This window comes from Panthera onca, chromosome A2 (assembly GCF_046562875.1).
Source record: "Panthera onca isolate mPanOnc1 chromosome A2, mPanOnc1 haplotype 2, whole genome shotgun sequence".
Lineage (NCBI taxonomy): Eukaryota > Metazoa > Chordata > Mammalia > Carnivora > Felidae > Panthera > Panthera onca.
The window spans coordinates 95,403,624-95,423,785 of record NC_138340.1 but is presented as its reverse complement, the minus strand read 5'-3'; the positions used below and the strand labels follow the sequence as shown (position 1 = coordinate 95,423,785).

Sequence of the window (20,162 nt, the reverse complement as noted above, 5' to 3'; positions counted from 1 at the left end):
AAGTAATCAATAACTCATTTTCTTACTACTATTAAAAAGCACTCTTTGTTTCAACGTTTTATTTTGATACCTGTTCTTGTATTCTCTGTTCCAAACAGTTCAATAATCCAACTGCATCTCTAGTACCTAGAGCTGTCAGCTCAGTCTGAAAAGCAGCTAGTAAAACACCGCGCTCCTTTAAGAAAACTTGCTGAAGAGCAAGCAGAAGTTCACCTCGCCAGTCTGGGAAACTCTCATGAGACTGGGAACCATTGTAAACCTAACAAAGAATAAAAACAAAAGTTAATTTTCAAATAAGTAGGCTTATAAAAAGTCTAAAAATGGTATGTATCTACTAACCAAATTAAATGTTAGAGGCCAAAAAGTATATAGATTTACTTTCAAGAGTATGGCTTGTGGCATTTAAATAATACATAGTAATTCATGTGAAAATACATCATCAAAGACAATAATTTAAATTATAAAGTGCCTTACTATTAATAAAGGGCATATAAAACTGTTAAGATGCATAGTATTGAGTACCTCGGCATCTCTTTGCACTTGTATTTTGGTAATTAAGTCCTTAAGAGCTGAGACTGTACTGAGGTAAGCTCTTCTTTCTTCTAGCCAAGATTCTGAAACTTGCTGAACAGAATGGTCCTCTCCATCACTGTAGGGAGACTCGGTGAGGGAGAGCACCTGCATGCCTTCATTATGGACAGCTCTTAGTAATCCCTACAAATCAAAACCCAAAGGCTAGAATTATGACTTGTTCAAAAACAGACATACAAACAGAACTAAATTTTAAGCAAGATACCTTTATCAAGTTAGCCTGACTTAGAAGAGTCACTGCAGAAAGGACATACCAGGCTACCATTACTGACTGCCTTCTTCTAATGGAGGAGTAAGCTGCAGAAAGGACATACCAGGCTACCATTACTGACTGCCTTCTTCTAATGGAGGAGTAAGCCAATCCCAGAAGACACTGTCTTTTGGGTTGCTCTTATCTGTAAGTTCCTTCTATTTATCTAATGCACTCTTCTTGGATTTAATGATCAGCCACTAATTTGGCCAAAAGAATTATGTAGGAGATAAATTCTAGTCCTTGAGATTGCTTTAATAATTTCGGCACTCAAAAGTAACAGGAATTAAAAAAAAAATTTAACTCTTTATCTCTTTATGCAAATAATTATTACATATATTATACTTTATTATCTGTAAAATATAGGAATAAACCTATATAGATCCCCAAGATTCCTTCTAGCTATGCAATTCTCTCTTCAGAGAGAAACTTACTATGTTCTAATAAGCTGCTATGTTCAATACAGAAATCAGACTGGCTAAGTTTCACTAAAAGACAGCTGTCTTTCAGTACCTTTATTTTCTTTGGAAATGAATCTGTTGAACTTTCGCCTTCATCTCCTCTGTCTTCTGATGCTGTGTCAAATCCCTGACTTTGTGTAAGATAAATTCCTTGACCCCAGTCTGATCCAGAATCTAAAATAAAGAAAACAACAATTGACTACTGAAAAGAAACAATTATTTTTTATTAAAAAAAAATCTTTTTTAAATATTTGTTTTTGAGAGAGACAGAGTATGAATGGGAGGGCAGAGTGAGAGGGAGATACAGAATCCAAAGCAGGCTCCAGGCTCTGAGCTGTCAGCATAGAGCCTGACGCAGGGCTTGAACTCATGAACTGTGAGATCATGACCTGAGCTGAAGTTGTACGCTAAACTGACTGAGCCACCCAGGCGCCTCAAAACAAACACTTTTTAAATAAGTACTACAAAAATGTCAGAAATTTATGTAACTTACCACTGGAACATATTTCTCTAGTTTGGTAAGCATCAGAATGTGTTAATTCGGGTAGTGAGGATCCCTAATTAGAGAAAACAAAAGAATACATAACATTTTTGGCCTTAATAAAAATAGAAATAGGAACCCAATAAATAGTTTTGTTCTTTTGTAATGCTGTCAAAGAACAAAAAACAAATGAAAAACTCAATTAAATCTGTCACATCTTTCACAGTTAAGTGGAACTATCCATGGTTTATGAAAGTCTTCAATTTTTTAAATGGATATTACCATAGCAAACATTCATGAATTAAGGAATGATATTATCACATTCCAAATTTGCAGAGGAACTTGGTAGGAAATTATTATTGGAATACACGAGGTAAAGAAGATTTAGATCTATAATCTTATCACAAGGAAGAGGCTACCCCAAATTTCTTTCTCTCTTAAAAACAAAGAATTTTGGGGGGGGGGGGAACCACACACAGAATGTTGAAGAAACATGTATTATGAAAACCAAATACCTCCTTCGATTTCAGACACTGTATCACTGCCTTCAAGGTACCACATTCTTCCGTCAGTAACTGAACTGCAACATAATGCTCCCTCTTTAAGGTTTCAGTTTCTGAAATATGTCTGGATTCCATATCCAAAATTTCAGCAGCATGTAATTCTTGCATCTGCTCAATTTTTTCAGTAAACTGACTGATTATTTCAGTGACTTCTTCTGATGAACATTCACTCTGTAAATCAACTTGGATTCCTGCATTTCTGACAAGAATTTGTGGAGTCTGACTGCTGCTATTGACCTTGAGAGTCCCCTCTGTCTGGGATGCCAAACTTTTACCCACTTTATTAGGAAGTGCCTCTAATATGCAGACTTTTCTGTTTTCCTGTAACTCAGTTTTATCTTCTTTTTCTAAGAACTGGGTTAATTTCTCTTCTGCTTCTATGAGCTGATTCCTGACTTGGCTTAAATCTTTCTGGAGAGATGCCATACTTGTTTCTTTTATCTAAAACATAATGAACAGAACAGAACATTCAATTAAAAATATTAAATGTAGAATTTAAGGTAGAGAGGATATTCATTTTCCTTAGAATAATAGGAAAAATTTTTCAGAAACACTCCTAGATTCCATATATATTTGCATTATATGTAAAATCATAGATGACCTTAGAAATGAAATTATTTTATCAGCCTCATCTTTTTGGTTTTCATGGGATAAGAATTCTCTTTAACATCTGTCTATCTACTCGTTCATTAAGAGACTAGAGAGTAAAAGCATCTTGCTAAAAAATATTCCAGGAAAATTAAGCAAGAAGATAGTAGTAAAGAAATTTGTAATAACTTTTAACCAAAGCCATAAAAGATTTGTTTCCAGCTTTTAAGTTATAAATTTGGTTTGGGTTTATAGAAGAGAATATACTTTGAAATGAAATTAAGATTATGTAAAAGTAAGTGAATTAGAAAGTATGTTACTTATTTTACCAAAAGCTCTTCTTGAAGCTTTTCTGCTTTCTCTTTATAATTGGCAAGTTCTTCTTTAGTTGCTGATGATTCAGCTCTAAGAGCCTCAAGTTGACCAAAAAATCCACTTTCTTCACTGGTATGAATTAGCTCAGTAGTTGTCTGAATGATAGTGGAAAACATTTAGAAACATGTTATTTACAAAAAAAATACAGCCAATTTCAAGGTACCTATACATTCTAATGAAGCTTTTTCAGGAATGACTGCCTATTCAATAAAACGGTGTAGAAATAAATGATTCATGCTCTTTCAACAAATAGGAAAACTTTTTTAGAACCATCATTTTATGTTCTTGAGACAGTAAGAAAAAAGTTATTTTCTAGGAATGAAAGGTACTTCATGTTAGTATGTACCCTATTTATAAATTATTAATGAAATACTGTTACCATTCAAAAACTTTCGTATTTATATCACTTTCCTCAAAAAAATGCCAAGTCTTACTAAGATACTTCTTACACGTTTTATATAGAAGGAAAGTCACATTAATATTTTAAAATGACTACAATCAGTTATAGTTCTGGGGAAGAGAAAAAAGCCTAGTAAATGGAAAGAGTTATCATCCTTTGTTTTTGTTTTTTAATGTGTATTTGTTTATTTTGAGAGAGTGTGCACATGCAAGTAAGGAACAGGGCGAGACAGAGAATCCCAAGCAGGTTCTGCACTGTCAGCACAGAGCCTGACACGGGGCTTGATCTCATGAACTGTGAGATCATGACCTGAGCCAAAATCAAGAGTCAGATGTTTAACTGACTGAACCACCTAGGCACCCCAGAATTATCATCCTTTGTAAAACAAATTATATATTAATAGAATCTAGATACATCAGTTAACCTCCTGGTATTCATATAAGACTGCATATTTAGTACTCAATATTATAAATATATAAAGTGAGGTTGTGAAAATTAAAGTCCTTCTATATCAGTCCTATGCTAAGAAATAAATGCAATTTCAGATTGTTACATAAGCAGACTTACAAGAGTGAAATACAAATTATTCCTAAGAAAGGAAAGAATCTATTACCAGCTATAAAAGTCTGCAAAAGCTAGTGACTTCTTACTGATATGTTAATTCAGTGGAATATTAATATATTTTATTATTTTCCATTACTTAAAATGAATGATCACAAAATACACATATTAGATGGAACAGGAAAAAAACCCACACAAATTCCAAAGGACATTTGCTAAACTTATCATCTCTAAAACATCTTTCACCTTCTTCTGACTGCTCTACTTAATGAGTATGCTAGTGAAATAAATAACATGATTTGAAGACCACAAAATATCGATTTTTCCATTATTTTAGTGATAATAATGGGAGTATACAGAAAAGTAGTATTTTTATAAAACCCCTTTATATATGAATTGCTAGATATAAAGAACACCATATTTAATTTAGTAAATTAGCAATCAAGCTTATGGAACAAAAAAAAGAGAATTTCTTAGGGTATTTAAGTGAAAAAAATTAAGTACAAACTAACCTTGAGAACCTCAAAGTTTCCTTCAGGGCTTCTTTTCCTTTCTTTACCTCCCTGTTTTTTCTCCTCCTCCAATAACTTCTGTAGTTCTAGTAGCCTCTTTTCTTTTTCCAAAGCATTTTTCTCTACAATTTCTACCTGTTTTTTTTCTAAAATCAAACTAGTCTGCATTTCAACCACCAGGCTTTCTAATTCTGATATTCTCAAGGTTAATGCTAATACATTTGACTCCATCTCATTATCTGTAACTTGATTTAAATTCTGTGCATGTGTTCTTTCAAGTTCTGATGAAACTGGTTGTTTATCTTGACAGAATTTTGCATATTCCTTAACTGCTTCAAGTTGGACTTGACTCACAAGAGCAGCAGCAACTTTTTCTTCAAGCACATTCTGTAGGTTTACAATCTTCCTTTTCAGCATCTCTGTTTCAGACTGGCCTTGCTCTTGCATGTCCTTTATTTGTTTATAACACTGGGAGAGTTCTAAGTCCTTTGCACTCACAGTGCCCTCAAGTTGTAGCACCTTTGATTCCAAACTGCTAATGGAACCTTTGCTGTTTTCTTCAAAAGATGTGAAGTCAGTCTGATTTTCTAGGGGTTTAAGAGCATTCTCAGAAAGGACTACTTCCAGTTCAGGTTTGGTTTTGCTCAGATCATCTATGGCCATGTTAATGCTTTTCTCTGGTACACTTTGGATTTCTTCCACATTTTCACGTTCTCTCTTTAAGCTGCATAATTCTTGAGTTAGCTGATTCATTTTTAAATTAGTTTCTTCAAGTACATTTTTCGTAAAGGCCATTTCTTCATTAGTGGTTTCTACTTGCTGTTCCAAAGCCAGTTTTTCAGCTATTACCATATCCAATTGATGTTTTAAACTGTCTGCTTCTTCTGGAAAAGAAGTAGCATCCACTGATGTCTTCTGTTCAATTAATGCCAATTCCTGTTGAAGTTTTTCAATCACTTCATTGAGCTGCTCAATTTCTTCTTCTCTATTTTTCTTCACACGTTCTTGGTCACTCATCAAACATTCTATTTGGGTTTCAAGATCCTTTATCAGTTCATTTTTTTCTTCAATAACCTGTTAATGAAAAACAGGTAACAGACATAATAAATACATTATTTATATTTTGGGAATTTTATTTTTTATTTTAAGGGCAGGAACTGAAAGTGTTGATCTCACACAATTTACTTCTCAGACATAATAGATTAATTTTAATATAGACCAAGAGTCCTCATCAGATCAATGACCTTATTTTGAACTTTGCTCAGAAAGTTCTATTAAATATAAAGTGATTTACACTTTAGTAGCTGATTTCCTGTGGGTAAAATAGTTAACATGAATGCATTCTACTTGAAAAGAATGAAGTATTAAAATAAAAATGGTCTCCAGAAGATTTAATTCATATCAAATAGAAGAATTTTTATTAGATTTGGTTAGAATGATATGATGAAATCTGAGTCACCAGAGACTCTCTGGAAAACACCAAAAATCTTTGACAATATTAGGAGAGGATAAAAAAATACACATAGCTTATGAAGCCAAGGAGTCACTTTCTTTTTTTTTTTTTAATTTTTATGTGTTTTTATTTTTGACAAAAAGAGCGAATGTGCAAGGAGCAGAGGGGCAGAGAGAGCCAGAGACACAGAATCTGAAGCAGGCTCCAGGCTCCGAGCTGTCAGCCCAGAGCCTGACATGGGGCTCAAACTCACAAGCCATGAGACCAAGACAAGAGCTGAAGTCGGACGTTTAACTGACTGAGCTCCCCAGACACCCGAAACCAATGTGTCTTAATAAAGTAAATGGGTAAAAGAGAATTAAGGTTTATTCAGTGTTTATATTCAAAGAGAAGCTGAAAAATAACCATTTGCCCCTACAATTGTAGCTTAATTTCATGTAGTAATTTTCAATTTGTTTACCTTATTATCTGTTGTAATTTTAAGTTGATGCTGAAGTTTTGTAATTTGCTCATTTAATTGCTCAATTTCTATTTCTTTTTCCTGCATTATTTGAGCCAATTTTCCAAGCAACACATGTTGGTCCTGAGTAGAGATAGCATCAGATTCCTTCATGGCAAATCCCAGTTTCTCCATTTCATCCTAGGAACAAAAATAACCATCCCAGTTAGATAGATCACTATATGCCATTTTCTGAATATTGTTTCAATTGAATCTTACAAAAGATAAAGTACCCAAAATGTACAAATAAACAAAATCAGATAACATACAGTAATTGTAAGTGAATAATTCTTAAAATATTTTGATAACAGTTCTAAAAATTTTTTCTCTCATGCAGTCAAATGTTTATGTTGGGTGGAAAATAAGTTGCATGCAAATCCATTTGCAGGTAATATTCCTTTTTTAAGTATTATTTAGCAGCTGGATCCAGCAAATGTTTGATACTAAGACAAAAATTATGAATTATTTGTAAGCAAAGTTTTTCTTAATTACCTTAAATAATTTGTTTTCTTGTTCAAGTTCTTGGAGGCGGGTAGTAGATTCCTTTTTCTGTATTTCTAATTGCATATGTAGTTGCTGAACTTCTTCATTCTTATTTTCCAGTTCTTCTCTAAACTGCTCTAATTGTTCTTCTAAGTTTGTAATCTTTGATACCAAAATTATTGAAAGGAAAGAGAAAATGAAAACCTGTTTATTTTTAATTTTTTAAATGTTTTATTTATTTTTGAGACAGAGAGAGAGCATGAGCAGGAGAGGGGCAGAGAGAGAGAGAGACACACAGAATCTGAAGCAGGCTCCAGGCTCCAAGCTGCCAGCACAGAGCCCGACGCAGGGCTCGAACTCATAAACCACAAGATCATGACCTGAGCTGAAGTAGGTTGCTTAACCAACTGAGCCACCCAGGTGCCCCTGAAAACCTGTTTACAAATGTTTATTTGTCAAGAGAGAAAGAGTGCTGCAGTAGCTGTATAAAACATAATTAAGTGTTTAAGAGATACGAGCGATGAGAATAAAGGGGTTTCGCTAAGCCAGGTGTAACTGTGTGGTTTCTATGTATTTCAAACTGATCACCACCCTTAAATCATCCTACCCAAAGCCCTTCATAGCAAAGATACAAGGAGCCATTTCTTACCTAAAATACCCTCTGATATAGCAGAAGAGAGTCATGGGAGGAAGGGAAAGGGCCTGCATTTTAAATCTTATTTCATGTTAAATTTAATTGCTATCAAAAAGTTCAAAAAGCTGCAGGATTTGGTCAGTTGTTTTAGCTACCAAGTGAGACTAGCTCAAGTTAGCCCATATTAATACTTAACCGAATGAAAGGTCTGGCTGCCATGTGCCTTGTTTAAGTAGGAGAAAGTAAAGGTAGACACTAAGGCCGTGAGATCCTTACGTCTGAAATACAGAAACTTAAACAGTGAGTTATTAATACCATTTTAGGAGAAAATTAGAGAGTTCCTATGTGTAGGACAAGAAAAATTTAGCTCTTTTCTGAGCATAAATTACTATTAACAGTAAAGCAATTGCTCTTTAATGGTTATAAAGAGACTGAAACTAATGACAAGTTTTAAGTGCTAGATATCATTTTAAAAGTTGGGTTTGATTAAGGAATCGTCATTTGGCACAGTACTTTGTAGGTACTTAATAAATAATGAATGGATTTCCAAGTATGTATTTACCTGATGATCAAATTGCTGCATTACAAGCAACCTAAAATGTAGGAGCAACATTATTCAGTGGAGCTGGCTCAGAGAGCAGCCTATGTATCATTTATTGCCTTAGAACTTGAAAGGAACCATATGCTGCTTACACCCAGATATGTAATCAGAATCATGTCTTAGCACTAAGCAAGGCAAAGCCCTTCAAAATCATTTAGCCTAATAGTTCATTAACAGAAATAGTACTGACACTAATAATAGCCATCATTTATAGACACTTTATTGCCAGGCGCTGCATAAGGTGCTTTATATATATTATTTTTTTAAAGTCTGTAATAATAATCTTATGAAATCTTTAATTAATAATCCAAATTACTCCCATTTCAGAGATGAGGAAGGGAGTCACTGAAAGCAAGGTACCTTGCCCTTAGGTCACAGGCTCCAGCTTTTGAACCTGAGAAGTTTACCTGTGGAGCCTTACGTTCTTAACTATCACTTATCCTGCTTCTAATAACGAATGCCCAAAACTTATACTTACATTATTTTCTGTACACTGGTATTAGACTCAGAAGACACACCTTAAATACATTTAGTAGTTGTGCATATATAATTACCAGGTTAGACTGGTGAAAACTATGGTGATTATATCTTCTTCAAAGTTATCTAATGTAATAGTACTTATACCAATCCCTATCTTCCACAACTGCTTTTGATGAAAAAGTACTACTTTAATATATACATAGACATTGAAGTTCAAAACTGATGCTCCACCTCAAATGCCATTTGTTTTAGGGGGGTACCTCTTAATCCTCGTCACCCATCTCCCCCAACCCACCCTCTGTCAACCACCAGTTTGTTCTCTGTATTTAGAGCATGTTTGGTTTTTTGTTTGTTCATTTGTTTTGTTTTACTTTCTTTTTTGATCTATCAGTTTATGGTCAAATTCTAAATTTGATCTAAAGTCTTGCCATTCAAAGTGTGGTCCCTAGAGCAGCAGAATCGGCATCACCTGGGAACATGTTAGATGAACAGATTCCGAAACCCCATCCCAGAACTACTGATTCAGAATCTTCATTTTAACAAGATTCCCAGAGGATTCATATGCACATTAAAGTTTGAAAAGCACTGGTTTAAAGCACTAACATTTCTGTTAGAAGTAGGTGAACTTGAGTCACCACAATAGAGACTTCAATTCCCAAAGAGGACACTGTATGATTCTTTCCTCCTATTCCCCCTATTCAGCCAGTGTCATTTCCAGGCTGTCCTGTTACTGAGTCTATTACAACCAAAAACCACAAGAATATTATTAAGCTTTAAAAATAGAATGGTGGTTATTTGTTTTAATCTTGTTTAATTTAGCTACCAAATGTTATCTAGGTAGTTTGGATCAAATAAATTTGCAACTATTTGTGTTTTCTTTTCGAGTCTTCTCGATCTCTTTCAAATGTGTATACGACTTCTTAGACAGTAGATTCTTTGAAATCTGGTGCTGGTTTTACAATTGGGAGAGTGGTAGTCAACACATGTTAAGAAATAGATGTTCACTGACAGTCTTTAATACTTCTCACTAACAAGGAATGTTTATTCCCCAATTCTTTGGCAGTACAATATCACAGGACTCCAGAATCAGAGAAATCCAGGAGGAATTCTTCCTCAACTGCTTACTGTGTTGACCATGAGCAAGTTACTTAACCTCTCGTAAAGACTCAGTTTACTCATCTGTAAAATGGAGATAACACTAGAGCCTATCTAGTGCTAGGCTACACTCTCCCTGAGGGGGAGAGTGTAAGGATTAATGGCATAGGCATTTAAAATACCACTTTCTAGCACAGACCTCAACAAAGTTAACCATTACTTTTTATTACTGCCATCTGTAAGCTATATCTTATTAGCTTTATAGACAGTTAAAACCTACTGAAGGCATCTTTTTTTTAAAGAAACTCTTCCTTCTATTTCTCCCCACATTATTCGCCTTCTCTCATCATCCTTAAACTATATTTACAGTTTCTGCTCTATTCATTCTGCATTTCTAAACATACAATAAACTGAAAAAAAAAAAGTTTTATACAAATTAAGCCTATAAGAATAATGGAAAATATCTAAAAATATAATGACACATATAGACATCTTATGTTTATACTCCATCAGATATTTGCCTAGTACAGGAGAGAGTGTTTAAGAAGTGATTTTCATTAAAAGATTTAGGTTTTAATTCTATGTTCCTCTCTTTCAGTCTTCAGTTACAGACAAGTGGGTTCTGACAGAGTACTTGTTGCTGTGATTAAAAACTAGTCCACCAGGATGAGCTATCATTTTAACCCTTCACTAACTCAACTTGTCTGGCTCTATCTCATCTATAAAAACTGGGAGTTGGCTGACAAGCTGGTTGACAGGTCTCTTTGTAGTTCTGATAAACTATGAGTCTCAGTAAAAGGTAGATTGCTATTGGATACTCAATTCAAAAAATTAAGGTGTCAGTAATGTTAAGTGAAAAATTAAGGTGTTAGTAACGTCACTCAAAAGATAATTAAAATATAGTAAACTTAATTATCTACCCATAATCAACTATCACTGCTTTTGGGTCCAGTTTTGAAGGTCTATCTTTTTAGAAAGCAATTTTTTTTGATTAATTAGTGTAAGGTAAATCTTTATATTTAAATGTTATTTTCTTTCCTTCCTTCCTTCCTTTTTATTTTAAGTAGGCTCCATGCCCAACATAGGGCTTGAACTCATAACCCTGAGATCAAGAACTGCATACTCCACTAACTGAATCAGCCAAGCTCCCCAATTCTTTTCAAAACACACAGAAGTGGTTACAGATAAACAAGTGTTCCCTGCTTTTTGTGGAAAAACCAAAAAAGCAAAATAAACAAGAACCTTTTAGATAAACATCAGTCAGTATTATATGATAGCAAGAAAATAATCCTTCTCATGGAGATGATCATTTCTTTTCATCATTTATATGGATTTTTTTCCTTCTCTAAAATACGAGTTTTCTTTTTTAAAAAAATTCCTATTGTTTAAAAAAATTTTTTTAATGTTTACTTATTTATTTTGAGAAAGACAGAGAGTGTGTGCAAGCAGGGGAGAGGCAGAAGAGAGGGGGAGAGAGAAAGAATCCCAAGTAAGCTCTGTGCTGTCAGAGCAGAGCTTGACATAGGGCTCAAACTCACAAACCATGAGATCATGACCTGAGTTTAAACCAAGAGTCAGATGCTCAACCAACTGAGCCACCCAGGTGCCCCTAAAACTACAAGTTGCCTGAGCTAGAGTTTGAGTTGATGTCTAATTCATTCTTGTATTTTCCAAAGCACTTATTAACATTTATACTGTTTAAATTCAATAAGTATTTGTTAAAATCTATTAAATATCCTGAAAAAATTATATAGAAATGAAAATGTAACTTAAAAAAATCTTAAATATTTATAATGCTATGATACAGCTAAATAATGTACAGTATATTTTAGAAAAACTAATAGACAAAAATTTAAATACATTTAAATTAGCTTGAAATTGGAAATTAGTATTAAAAGTAGATTTTTCTTTTTTCTTTTTTCGTTTTTTTTTTTTTTTTTTTGAAAAGGGAGGCAGTAGGAAAACATAGGAGAACTTTCCTATAACTACCTTATTGTTAATTTTTTAAGAACATGTTTATACATTGTAAAACAGCGCTATAACCTCCCAGGGTAATACAACTTAAAAAAAACAAACAACCCACCCCCAAACCCTACAGCAAAGTAGCAAAACTTCAAAGCTCACAGTAAAGAAGGTAAAAAGAGAGATCCTGCCTTTTGTGCTAATACAATTCTCTCTCCAGTCTCCTCTGCACTCCATTCATACCTTCTTTTTGTCTTCAAACTTCTGTGTCAAGGCCTTTACATCTGTCCCCTCTACGTGGAACACTTCTCATACCAGCTTATTTGTTCAACTCTTTTTGTCTTCAAGATCAATTTAGGTAACGGGCTAAGAAACGGTCTAAACAGTATAAACCCCATTCTGTACAAATGGCATTCTCAAGGTGACTTATTTAAAATAATTCAAGCCACATTTTGTCATTAAAAGTATACCTCTTACCTCTTTTTCCTTTCGGTCTATAGCATCTCGCTCAGCCTGCAACTGTACTTCTAGCGACAATTCTGTTTTAGCTTCTAGAGCTCCAGACTGCTTTTGGTCCTCTACCTTTAAATATGCAAAAATTTTCTCAAAACTTCAGACATTAAATCTAATTATCCATTTTAACTGGAGAAATAGCAATGCCATTAGCAGCTGATAATCTACATTAGTGAATAATCAAAGTTACAGATCCTCAGTTTTGAATGCAGGAACACAGGAATGTTTGACACTCTTAAAATTCATTCCTCACATAAAATGGAGACTATCCCCTAATATGCCCCCTTCCCAAGCTTCCTTATCCTGCTCTTCTTTGATTCATTCTTGTTTTCTGCAGTACAGTGGGGATAGATTTCACTCTTATTCTGGGATAAAGCAATAGACTCAACTGGTGTCCACAGCTTTTTCATTTGGCTATTATTTTAGAATCGCAACCTATTGACTGTGAAAAGGATCATTAATTCCTCTGGTTTACTTAATTTTCCTTTCTCAGGACTAAGGTATGCAAGTAACATTTGAAGATAAGAAGAAACACATATAGTTATGTCACTGGAGACATAAAGGTATATTTACATTTTGTAATAATATCAACAAAAAGTCACTAGTAATTTTTTATTTAAAGGGACTGATGTTCAGGTAACTAAGAGCAATCCATATTAAAACACTTCATAAAATTAGCCTGAAGAAAATGCCATACCTTTTGGAAAGTGTCTGTACTAACGAGTAAGGCTTGCTCCAGTTCCCTTACTCGGAACTCCAGTTTCTCAATTTCTTCATTCCGTTCTTGTACATCCCTCTGAAGCTGCTCTTTAGAGAGCAAAAGCTCACTGCACTTGTCTGTTTTTTCTTTCAGATGATTTGTTAACTGTTCAACCTAGACATATAACAAGCAAAAACTGTAATTTAAAAAAAATTTCAACAAGCTAATAACATACCTGTCCTCATTTCAAAAAGTATTTTCAGAAGCCATGCTAAGTATTTTTGATAAGGATAGCAACTATTGTCTCCAACTATGGTGACATTCTCGGAGTTGATAAAGTAGTACTAACAAAAAAGAAATACTGCTCCACCAACCCTTTACAAAAAACACTTTCTCTTAAGACTAAGACCTGCAGCTAGGAGGAGAGAGAAGATTACATTTTGAATAATGTTAAAGTATAAGCTCTAATGGTACAATAACACTAAAACTTAATAAAGATGACAAGTTTGCAGAGTGCTGACTTACACTATTCATCGATTTGAGAGAAGAGAGTGAGCATATGCACAAGTGGGGAAGGGGCAGAGAGAGAGGAAGAGAGAGACACTCCCAACCAGGCTCCACTCTGTCAGCGCAGAGCCCAAAGCGGGGCCTGAACTCACAAACCCCGTGAGTTCATGATGTGAGCTGAAATCAAAAGTCGGGTGCTTAACCGACTCAGCCACCCAGGCGCCCCCTGACTTACACTCTTATGTCAGATAAGATAATCTTAAGAAATCTTTAATGGATTCTATTTTTCTTTCCACAAATGGTTATAATTGAGATGTATAATAATATGGTTCTAAACAACGCAGAGATGGGAGGGAATGGGGGAGCTTTAATACAGTCACTTAGAAGCTTTTTCAGTCTACACATTCCAGCAGCCCAGAACAGACATGCGAATACTGGGTGGTGAGAAGAATCTGTGCACACTGAAAGCTTCCCCAAGTAATTCTGATAATGCAGGTCCATTTAAGAGAATGGCTCTAAGACCGAAGGATTCAGGAAGCATAATAAGATAGCTTATGAAATTAGTTCTCATCAAGTAAAGAGAGAAAGCTTGCTAAAAAAATTAGTGTGATGGTAAGAAAAAAAGGAATTCTACCTTACTTCAGTGAGATACTTTAAGGAAATTATCTAAATACGATACTTATTCCCCAAAACGTTAAAAGAAATGCAAACTTACCTATAATTACATGTTCGAGGATGACTATAATAAAGCCACTGAGGAGAAAATTTAACAATAATGGGTGGGCTAAGATTTGGAGTACAGTCAAGGAAAAAGACCACAAAGCAGCAAAATAGTACAATATACTGTAAGAGTTAGATTATTTAGATCTTGAGAAAATCAGCATCTGGGGAATCAGATTTGGCAAGGTAAGGACAGAACCAATGGATCACAATGTTCCAGGAGAAAAATCAAATACACACATCCATGTTAGTTTCTTAAAGTTTCATGAATGAGGCAGGTCACACTTTTCAAATATAACAAATAATATACTTACATACTGTACTATTAAAAAAAATTTTTTTTTAAATTTATTTATTTTGAGAGAGACAGAGACAACACATGTTGGGGAGAAGCAGAGAGAGAGGGAGAGGGAATCCTAAGCAGGCTCCCCACCACGAGCTCTATGTGGGGCTCAAACCCACAAAGTCATGATATTATGACCTGAGCCAAAACCAAGAGTCGGACACTCAACCGACTGAGCCACCCAGGGGCCCCTATAAGATTTTTTAAAATAAAATTTAACTATTACTATTTCTGAAAATAATTTAACATGTTCACTATGTACCAGGCCAATATTCCTATGAGGTGGGTTCTATTATAATATATATTTAATTTGAGAGAGAGAGAGAGAGAGTGCAAGCAGGAGACGGGCGGTGGGGGAAGGGAGGGGGGGAGAGAGACAGAGAGAGAGGGAGGGAAGGAGGGAGTGGGAGTGGGAGAGGGAGGGAGGGAGCGAGAGGGAGAGAATCCCAAGCAGGCTTCATGCTCAGCACAAAGTCCAATGCAGGGCCTGATCCCACGACCCTGGAATCATGAGCTGAGCTGAAATCAAGAGTTGGAAGCACACTGACTGAGCCACCCAGGCACCCCACCATCTCTGTTTTAGAAATGACTAGATGAGTTTTAGAAAGTTTTAATGAGTTAGCCATTGTCACACAGGTGGTAAATAACAGAGCTATTGATTCAAATTAGGATGGTGTAACCCCAAGCACGATGTCTATATAACTGTAACAAGCCATCCTTGCAATTTATACAATAAATCTTCCCTCATTCATGTAGCATTTATTTGGCAAATATAGAGTTCTATGTTTCTAAATGAGGAAGTGGATAATTGGGACGAAAAAGGAGAAACAGGGAGAGTGGTAAGGAGGCTACCAAAACCATCCAGGCTGACAGTGACAGCCAAGATTTAAGGAGATGAATGAAATGGAAAGAATAAGAAGATGTAAGATGTAGTGCAACATGCCTCACCAAGGGGCTGGAAGCAGGGGTTGAAAAAAAAAGTGGAATAAAGAATGAACTCTAGGTCTTAGCAATAAGAAAGGTGAAGATAGTATCATATTTACTGAAAGAAGAAGGAACATGTTTTATTCTTGTCTTTCTCTGATGGGGGTTAGTCAGGCATCAAGAGCTCTCTTTTAAACATGTTAATTTTGAGACATCTAAATGGAGATAGATGGTAAAGCATCTGAGTATTCAAGTCCAGAGTTCAAAAGAGATGTCAGGGGAGCACCTGGGTGGCTCAGTCGGTTGGGCGCTGACTTCAGCTCAGGTCATGATCTCACAGTTCGTGAGTTCTAGCCCTGCGTCGGGCTCTGTGCTGACAGCTCAGAGCCTGGAGCCTGCTTCAGGTTCTGTGTCTCCCTCTCTCTCTGCTCCTTCCCCACTAGTGCTCTGTCCCTCTCTGTCTCTCAAAAATAAGCAAACATTAAAAAAAAAAAAAAAAAAAAAAAAAGATGTCAGGGCTGGAGATATAAACACATGGTCATTTACACATAATTACCTGGGAAGAGAAAATTAATAGGAAAGAAAAAGGGGGCCAAAGTCTAAGTCTTTGGGTCTTCCATCATTTATTTTGGGTTGAGAAACAAAGACTATTGAAAGAAACAAAATGAAGTAGGTATGTCACAGAAGCCAAGAGAAGGAAGTGTTTCAGGAAGAAGGGTGCAATGAAAGCCTCTGAGGATGTGTATGATGAAGACAGAGATGATTTGTGGACATGGCCAGGAGGATGGTAACTTCCACAAGAACAATTTCAACAAAAGAGAGGATATAAACCCCATTGAGACAGAGGGGTTAGAACGTCACTGCACTGGACTGAGAAAAGAATGGAAGATGGGGAAATAAAATTGTCTGAATATAGACAACTCTTGATCAGTTTTGTTAGGAACAGGAATAGAGAAAGAAATAGATAAGTTTATTTAATTGGGCAAAACTAGAAGATAAACGCAGGTAGAAATGACTCCAAATTTCAATGCAAACAATTTTTAATGTTTGTTTATTTTTGGGAGGTGGGAAGGGGCAGAGAGAGAATGAGACACAGAATCCGAAGCAGGCTCCAGGCTCTGAGCTGTCAGCACAGAGCCCAATGCGGGGCTTGAACCCACAAGCCGCGAGATCACGACCTGAGTTGAAGTCAGACACTCAACTGACTAAGCCACCCAGGAACACCAATGTAAACAATTTTTAGAATTTCAAGAACTTTTCACGCTGAAGTAATATTTAATTTTCTGATTTTGAAGATTTATATATAATAAAATTTTAAGTTCTTCACAACAGACATCTTTTATGACACACAATATGCTGTAGCATAGACAGTATCAGTAAAGTTCTTTCTTACCTCTCTAGTTTGATGTTCATTGATAGGCTGGAATCGAGGTACGACCTTAAGTTGCTGTTCTAGTTTCTGTATTTCCTGTTGGAATACATCTCTTTCGTGTTCTCTATCAATGGCTTGCTCCTGAAGTTTAATAACAATAACAGTAACTGAAGAAACAATATATACTGAAGCTATTATTACTGCTACTTCTTTTAGTTATACATACAGTTTTATTTAAGATAAACAACTGACGGCCACAGAATACCCCAAACCAAAAGGTTTCAAAAAAAAGAACACCTGTTGTATGGTACATAGGCTATTTGGAATCTTTGACAGGAATGTCTGCATTTAAATATTATTTGAAGCATGACATTTTTAATAATTCAAGTAATGTTAAATACAGAATGAGATAAAAATATTCTCCCAAAAATGAATTTATTTTTTTGGAGCAAAGGAGGAATTCCACTGTTAATTTAGTCATTAAAAAAATAGTAAGTAGAACAAACTGTTTAGTAAATCAATTTCTTTCATCCTAATCTAGGTTTTGTATCTAAAATTATAAAATCTGTCAGAATCCGATTCCCTGATATATGAAAAGAATATCAGGCCTTAAGTGAAACCCCAAAGAAGAAAATCCATATGAGGTTAAAGATTTAGTATCATTTTGGAAGACAGTAATGACAGCATAACAAGTGTTCCAAGAGCACAGTGTTACTCTGTGTGTATCCTTTGTGGGTGAAACAGTGTTGGCCAGTTAGCTCTCAGGATCCTCACCCTGCTTTAGCAGTTGGTTAAAGCAAAGTCTTGGACAAGCTTGTTAACTCTGAATTTAGAAAGGCTAACTGGTGGTTTACTCATAATCTGCCTGTACTGCTTTTAATTGTCATAGGTATGTAATAAAAATTATTAGAATTTTTATTTGGAATAGTAGTTTTCAGTTAATTGGTAAAAAACACAGGTAGATGAAAATGTTAGAATTCAAGTTTCTTCATAATTTAAAATTCACAACCTAGACTACCAGCAAGTAAGCACTCCAGTGACAAAATCAATATTCAAGTTGAGAATACTTACATCTAAAAATTTTCTTGTTTTTTCTAACTGCTTTTCCAGTGCTTGGTTTTGCTGTCTTAAATCCATTAGCTCAGCATTCTTTTCTTGTTCCAGCTCTATAAACCTACTGACTTGTTCCTCAACATCTATTTCGAGAGCTTTCACTTGTTTTTGAAGGTCGTCACGTACTTTTTCAGCTTGACACTGTACTTCTAGTTTTTCCTTCATTAATTTTTCTGTCTCCTGTAGTAATTCTGTTTACAAATATAAAAATATACTAAGTTAAATCAAAGTAATATTGAAATCACCCATAACAACGCTCAAATTTTACCTTCATGAAATAAGAGATCTGAGTTTTACTTTAAACACACGTAAGAAAGGAAAATGTTCCTATGAAAATATCAAAGCAACATATTCCTATAGAAGTAAGCAAGCTAGTATCAAAAAGATTATACCATATTAACAAAAAGAAACATTCTGTCACTAAAAACAGTATTTTGTGAAAATGCCATAGCAAATGACCAAAAAAAAAAAAAAAAAAGTCCACTTTCACCATAAGGAAAAGAACAAAGTCTAATTAAATTTAAGCACAGAAATAACTCACCTCAGGCAAAAATCAATTCATTCCAAACCAATAAAGTCACTTTATATGCATACACAATATACATGAAGATCAAAGACTGTAAATTTTTAACCAAGGCAAGTAAGAGTTATAGAAAAAAAAATACAACTACAATCAATTTCCTGTTAGTCTTTCTCCTCATTAGATCCATATTCCTGAGTTAGTCTTGCACGCTCACCCATATATGTATCAAGGGAAAACTGACTATGAGAGGCAGTATGGTGTAGTGCTTAGGAGCAGAGACTGTGGATTCAAATCCTAGCTCTGCCACTTATCTCCTATGTGATACTTAACACGATGTCCTCCAATTTCCTTATATGTAAACTGGGGATAGTAATACTACTGATCTCTACGAGCTATTGTGGATCAAATGAGTTAATATATACAAAGAATAGTGCCTAGAGTATGGTAAGCACTATATGAGTGTTAGCTATTATTATTAACATTAGTAATACAACAATAAAGTATATAGCAAAGTAAAACAATACTCTAATGAAAAAAAAAAAAGGAACATAACCTGAGAGTCCTTACACTAACCAGTCTGCCAATACTGTACTCAGGACTAGGAATCTATAGAAAATAGCATTCCTTTTAAAACAATAGTGATTTAGATGTTAATATAAAACTAAATGAACCAGAAAGTCTCTTTACTAAATTTCACTGATCCTTGATACCATCATCTTATATATTTCCTGATTTAGAAAGAGCATTTTGAAAAGTCATATGGTGAGAATTTAATACATTTTGTTTATGTAAGAAACTGAAATTGTCTTAAGCTCTATGGAAAAACAGATATAAGATGATGATCACTACGAATCTCAGTTGTTAATTTCAAATATAAATATGTATTTTTATTGTAAGAAAAGTTTTTTGTTAAAGAAAAAAACTGTAAGTATGAAACACAACAGCAAAATTAGAGGTATGTTAGTTGGAAAAGTAGAGGTATGTGATTGAAAATCCAAGGGTCACCCCGTTTTTGGAGTTGTAAGTTTACCACCCAAAGACTGGCCATGCAATTGTATAAACACACCTGCTCCCGGTGCTGCATCGACTGCAGCATCTACTAGTCCTATAAGAATAGAAAGAAAAAACACACACACACAGAACAAAGATATAATTTACATGTCTACTTCCTAAAACAGAATAATACGTAAACACAAAAGAATTAGAAGTAAAAGTTGAAACCACTCATTATTATCATTTGTAACATTTTGATGTACCAGTATTTCGTGAATGTTTTACATGTACGATACATACACTTTGCACATTAAAAAGACCAACCCTAAACCTGTGTTAAACAAATTTGAGCAACCAGAAACAACTGCACCGTATTACAAAAATGCATGCTGTATTTCTCGATTAGCAAAATTCAACTAATAAAACTACACATTTATAATTCCAACTGCATGTGTAATATAAAAG

The 20,162-nt window shown here is 34.8% G+C and overlaps 1 protein-coding gene across 7 annotated transcripts in view; it reads right to left on the bottom strand.

Moving 5' to 3' along the window:
- The window catches only part of AKAP9 (A-kinase anchoring protein 9), a 153,695-nt gene that overhangs the window by 25,190 nt on the left and 108,343 nt on the right, over positions 1-20,162 (bottom strand). For 4 of the 7 annotated variants that reach the window (XM_078442477.2, XM_078442480.2, XM_078442482.2 and 1 more), the window contains 14 exons: positions 19,771-19,809; positions 18,140-18,372; positions 17,090-17,209; positions 13,200-13,376; positions 12,467-12,571; positions 7,227-7,379; positions 6,696-6,875; positions 4,783-5,856; positions 3,264-3,404; positions 2,299-2,787; positions 1,796-1,859; positions 1,355-1,476; positions 523-714; positions 71-259 (listed from right to left, as the gene is read on the bottom strand). In XM_078442477.2, the coding sequence (XP_078298603.2) occupies positions 71-259; positions 523-714; positions 1,355-1,476; positions 1,796-1,859; positions 2,299-2,787; positions 3,264-3,404; positions 4,783-5,856; positions 6,696-6,875; positions 7,227-7,379; positions 12,467-12,571; positions 13,200-13,376; positions 17,090-17,209; positions 18,140-18,372; positions 19,771-19,809 (3,278 nt within the window). The remainder of the gene's footprint in view (positions 1-70; positions 260-522; positions 715-1,354; positions 1,477-1,795; positions 1,860-2,298; positions 2,788-3,263; positions 3,405-4,782; positions 5,857-6,695; positions 6,876-7,226; positions 7,380-12,466; positions 12,572-13,199; positions 13,377-17,089; positions 17,210-18,139; positions 18,373-19,770; positions 19,810-20,162) is intronic. The other 3 variants (XM_078442478.2, XM_078442481.2, XM_060628588.3) reach the window with 1 other exon arrangement.